Source organism: Solanum stenotomum, chromosome 7 (genome assembly GCF_019186545.1).
Source record: "Solanum stenotomum isolate F172 chromosome 7, ASM1918654v1, whole genome shotgun sequence".
NCBI classification, from domain to species: domain Eukaryota; kingdom Viridiplantae; phylum Streptophyta; class Magnoliopsida; order Solanales; family Solanaceae; genus Solanum; species Solanum stenotomum.
In genome coordinates, this window is record NC_064288.1 from 8401722 (window position 1) to 8406748 (window position 5027).

The 5027-nt window shown below is 34.3% G+C and overlaps 1 protein-coding gene across 1 annotated transcript; it reads right to left on the reverse strand.

Moving 5' to 3' along the window:
- Positions 1-515: 515 nt before the first annotated feature.
- On the reverse strand, positions 516-1935 carry LOC125870163 (F-box/FBD/LRR-repeat protein At1g13570-like). The gene has a single exon (XM_049550510.1). The coding sequence runs from the start codon at positions 1933-1935 to the stop codon at positions 751-753; it is 1185 nt and encodes a 394-aa protein (XP_049406467.1). The 3' UTR covers positions 516-750.
- Positions 1936-5027: the final 3092 nt, after the last annotated feature.

Genomic DNA, 5027 nt, shown 5'->3' on the forward strand with positions numbered 1-5027 from the left:
GTGTCTATACAAACTTCAGTGTAAATGCCCAGTTGCTTGATCCCTCTCCAGTTTTAATGTGAAAGCCATAATAATTCTCCCCATCGAATCTCCACCACATGTCTACACACTCTAGGCAAGACGCATTATTAGGACTATAATTACAACTATAACATGTGGGGATACCAAGTCCTGCAACTTTATCATCTGTAGACTGTAGTGGATCTATTAAGAATGATATTTTGAAAGGAATATCAGAATGCCGAACTTTAAGAAACCTAGTATTAATTAGCATTACCTACGTATACTCCAGCAGCGGCAAGTATGAAGTTAATACACGTGTAGGGAAGGGGATTGCTTTTTCTAAGACACCCTATGATATTGAAAGGTAAGTACAAAGTAAGTACCTCTTTCTGATACAAAAACTGGTATATATACTCTAATAAGTTGTGCTGTTATATATAATAAAGAAATGAAAACGCCCTCAAAGTCCCTATGAGCATCTCAAAAGAAGGAAAACAGAGAAATATATCATGCTCGAGCTCTGTACTACTGTAACAACGTTGAATTGTATTCCGACAAATTTACAACATTCTTCACCACACTCTACTCGCAAAAATAACAACTTATTAGGTTGTCAACTTCATGCTTATGCAACTTTTAAAATTTTAAAGAAAAAGAAAGACTCATGTCATGTGTACGGAAGTGAAAGAATTTAAAGGTAGATGTGGAAAACAAACAAAATACATCCTGACAAATGAATTAACTGCATCACCAATCTAATATAAAATAAGTTTCCATAATCCTTTTTGCAAGCTCCTCACTTCCGAGTTGCAGCAACTGGTTTTTTCTATCAAAAGCTTTTACATCTTTTAATTGACTATTCCAAGGTGTGCTTGCATGAGAAGTAGAATGACTCAAATTTTTCATATACATTAAACGATCAATTAAACGTGTAACTGTTTCAATATCAATTGAGATTAAGTTGAGTCTCCCAGGATGACAACTCCATAGCAAAGCATCCACAAAAGTTGGGCACTCTATAATTTCATCCATCAGTAGCATATTGAGATTTAAAACGTCCACCCCTCCACTAGAACCTATGTGGTCCATTTGCACATCTGTCATGTTGATCTCATCGCATTTTAATATACAAAGGCTAACTTCAGACCAAGAGGATGAATTTGATAGAAACTTCCTCAACTTACAAAACCATGCCGTATTTAAACTGAGGAGACAATGAAGAATGATTTTTGACTCTCTTGCAATGTTAAGTTCAGGAATTTCATACCCTTTATAGTCAAGGGATACCAAATTTGGAGCATCAATGTTACATATCTTGCAATATTGTATAATCTTCAAGACCTTCAGTGAAGCCGATTTGATCTTTAGAACATTCATTCCCGAACAATTCTCAACGATGAAAGAGACAATCAAGGGACAGCTATTAAGTAGAGTCTGAAGCATGTTTTCGTCTAATGTTACATTAGATAGAGAAATCTTTCTTAATGAACTGCAATTCACAACTCCACTAGCTAATGAAACAGGCATAAGAGTACAATCGTGCAGAACCAATTCTCTTAAAGATTTGGCTGCCAAGATTGTTAAAATAGGCGCCGGGTATGATTTAAAGTGGAGTACAAGTTCTTTTACACCATTCTCAAGTGCAATCAGAAGCCACTTATCAACCATAGGGAAAAGTTGGAGAGAATCAGCAAAAATCTCTGATAATTCAAACTTTTGTATAGGAATTTTCCCCTTCCCATATCTCTCCATGATTGTGTCCACTATCTTTGTACGGCTTTCCCAACAAAATAAAAAGATTTTCAAGTTGGGAAGAGTCGACCACGCTTGCAGCCATGTTTTGGAGAGAATACTCATCTTGGATGCTTGATTATAGCTAGGAAGAAAACTGAGTATTTTTTGAACGAGACATTCCGGCAATATGTCAGCCATGGTTGTATGGTGAAGGATCACAACCCTAATATAATTTATAGGAATCCTATTTTTATATGTATCGATACTTACTGGTTGTCGCTAAATTTAAGTGTATTTGTTAATCTCCCCTAAATAAATGGTTAAATGTATACTTAAGATGAGTAAAAATAGGAGGAAAATATATTTCTTTTTCCTTATTTCTCCGTCCTATCCTTTAAACTAGGAATTTCATTATTAATTCGTTGTTTCGTTACTGAATATCCTTATTTCACAGTCTCTTTTTATAAGCATTAGTTCTGGGCACGTGCGTTGTACGTTTGTTCCATGCTAAATTGTGTGGAGTTGTTATAACGATATATATATATATATATATACTTGAACATGTATGTTGCCCATGTATCTCATGCTTAACTAGTACAAGAACTTTGAAAATATTATAATTAGTGTGTGATAAATTGCACAAAAATTGAAGAGAAATATACAAGCTCAAACCAATAACTTCAATTATACAATTCCTATAATATATCAAGTATATAATTTGATAAAAGTTTATTTTGTTTGATATGTCATAACTCATAATTTAAATGTCAAATGTGATTTCAAAATATTTCTTGTCTTAAGTTTTTCATCTTCTTTTTAAGAAATTGTAGTCTCCACCTTTTCACATTTGCATACGTATTAAGAGTTGTTGTCGAATGAGAGTAGTGTTTTGCAAAAAAATAAAAAATTGAGTGTTTCTTATTGGTTTAGAAAACCCTAAACACAATATTACAAATATTTCTCTTGGTTATGTTTTTTTTACAGAAAAGGGTCATATTTGCCCTCTACCTCAGAAATAGATTATATTTATCCTCGTCATAACTTTTTTGATATATTTATGGTTGGCATCCAATTTTAGGCATATATTGTAAGTCTCATGTCCCACTTTTCTTATCCTATGTGATGAGTACGTGGATATATTCTTAACACAATTTAAAATTTACTCTTTAATCAAACATTCTACCAGACCCACCCAACTAACAAGAACATATAGTACTAAAATACAAGAACAATCTTCACATTTATGTTTTACCATCTTTAGTCTTCCCATTCACAAGTCACAACTATGATGAAGGGCTATGAGGTTAGAGGGGTAAATTGGACCCTTTTTCTATCTATTTAATTGGTGGGCAAGGTAAGGGACAATGGGAAAGGGATTACAAAGTGGAACCCTCTTCACCAACAAAGTGAAAGTTTAGGTAGTCAACTGAGCCACATGTTGACAATGACGATTACAGAATCAAGGTCCAAAGTAGTTACAGAGGAAAACGTCAAGAAGATGGAAAATCAACTATAGAATTACATGACAAATGAAGCAAAAATGGACGATTTAGGCAAGAAGCTTTTGCCTAGTGTTATGGAATTTTTCTAAAGTAAGCCAACGTTGGCTCAAGTTTCTCACTATGATACGAAGACTGGTGTAATACAGGTCTTCTAAAGGGATGCTATTATACATAATTTTGACAGTGAGGTACCTACCTGATTACATATATAAATATGAACATCCTGCCGAATGGTTAACAGACACAAACTTTTTCATGCCACGTACTTAGAAGAAATTAAAGAAAACAATGTACCTGTATGAAACAACATGTTGAGTGTGCTTATACTAAATGGTTGTGACTGAATTAAGTATATCAGATATCACTAGTCAATTGAAACAGAACAGTAAGTTCAAACGAATCCAAAAATGAGTTAATTGATAGTCAATTTCATACTCATCCAACTTTTACAATTATATGACAGGACGTGATTTTAAAGTACAAAAGAACACCCATAAACCAAGCCTTAGAGATGTACATTACTAAATTATCTAAGAACTTTGACAAGAAACAACAAATCCACTTGAACTGATGGGAAAACTAACTTGAAGTAATAGAACCTCATTAATTACCAATCAAATAAAATAGAACCTCTATCATGCCAATTCTCATTCTTCCAATCACATTTGTAGGCTTTTAATTGACTATACCAAGGGTAGCTTCCATGAGAAGTAGACTGAATCGAATTCTTCATATGCATCAAACGATCAATGAATGACTTTTGAGTGCTCCAATTGTCTTGACTCTATTGCAATTTTAAGTTCAGGAATTTGATTTCCCATGTACTCAAATGACACCAAATTAGGAGCATCAATCTCCCATATGCCCACACAAACCCAAATCTTCAAGACCTTTACGGAAACTGTTAGTGAAAAACTTACAAGATAACAAAAATACAAGATTACAATTGAAAATAAAAATGAAGAAATAAATCTCTTCAGGCTGAGGCACAGATATTTCGCTCTCTTTAAGGAGATTCAAGCCCACTGCAGCAAATGTTTTTCACCGGTCCAGCAGTAGTCCTTCTTGACTTGTCCCCTCCAGGATACAACAACCTTCACAAAGTACAACTCAACAACTCTGGACAAGAGTTGAGTCCAAAGCTCCACAAAAGAAACACCTCTCTTCAACTAATAAGAACTCTCTTTTTGACAAACCTTATGCACTTTGTATTTTCTTGTGTGTTGTGTGTCACAAACCAAATGAAAACCACCACTATTTATACTACAAGAAGTCTTCCTAGCAATGAATAGGAAGATAATGGGGTAGTAAATAGTGAAGATAATGGTCTTAGGAGTTACATAGGTTACAAAGAATAATGGGGAATAAAGTGTGAAATAAAGTAAGTGCATCCAATGCCACTAACGGGCAGAATGTAGAGTTGCACAATGGCACAATAATGTGCACCAAATGAAAATGTTAGAAATGGCACAATCAATGTAATTAAGCCTCCTAATACATTGTTCCAAGGATAATGCAAAAGAGACTAACGTTCTGGAAATGGAATGTGCATCTTAACTATAATTGTTTAATATTAAAATGCTCCAAAACCAACAATCCCCCACTCATTATAATATTAGATAAGAGAGTCTATCATCTGAAGGAAGGAAGACTACTATGCATAATAAAGGTGTGCTCTGCATTGAACCCCCACTTAGTGAAACAATAACTTTTACTCCAGAGTCGTAGTGGTCTCAGACTTGAACTATGGCTGCTTAAGGGAAATAAAATATCACCGCTCACACATAA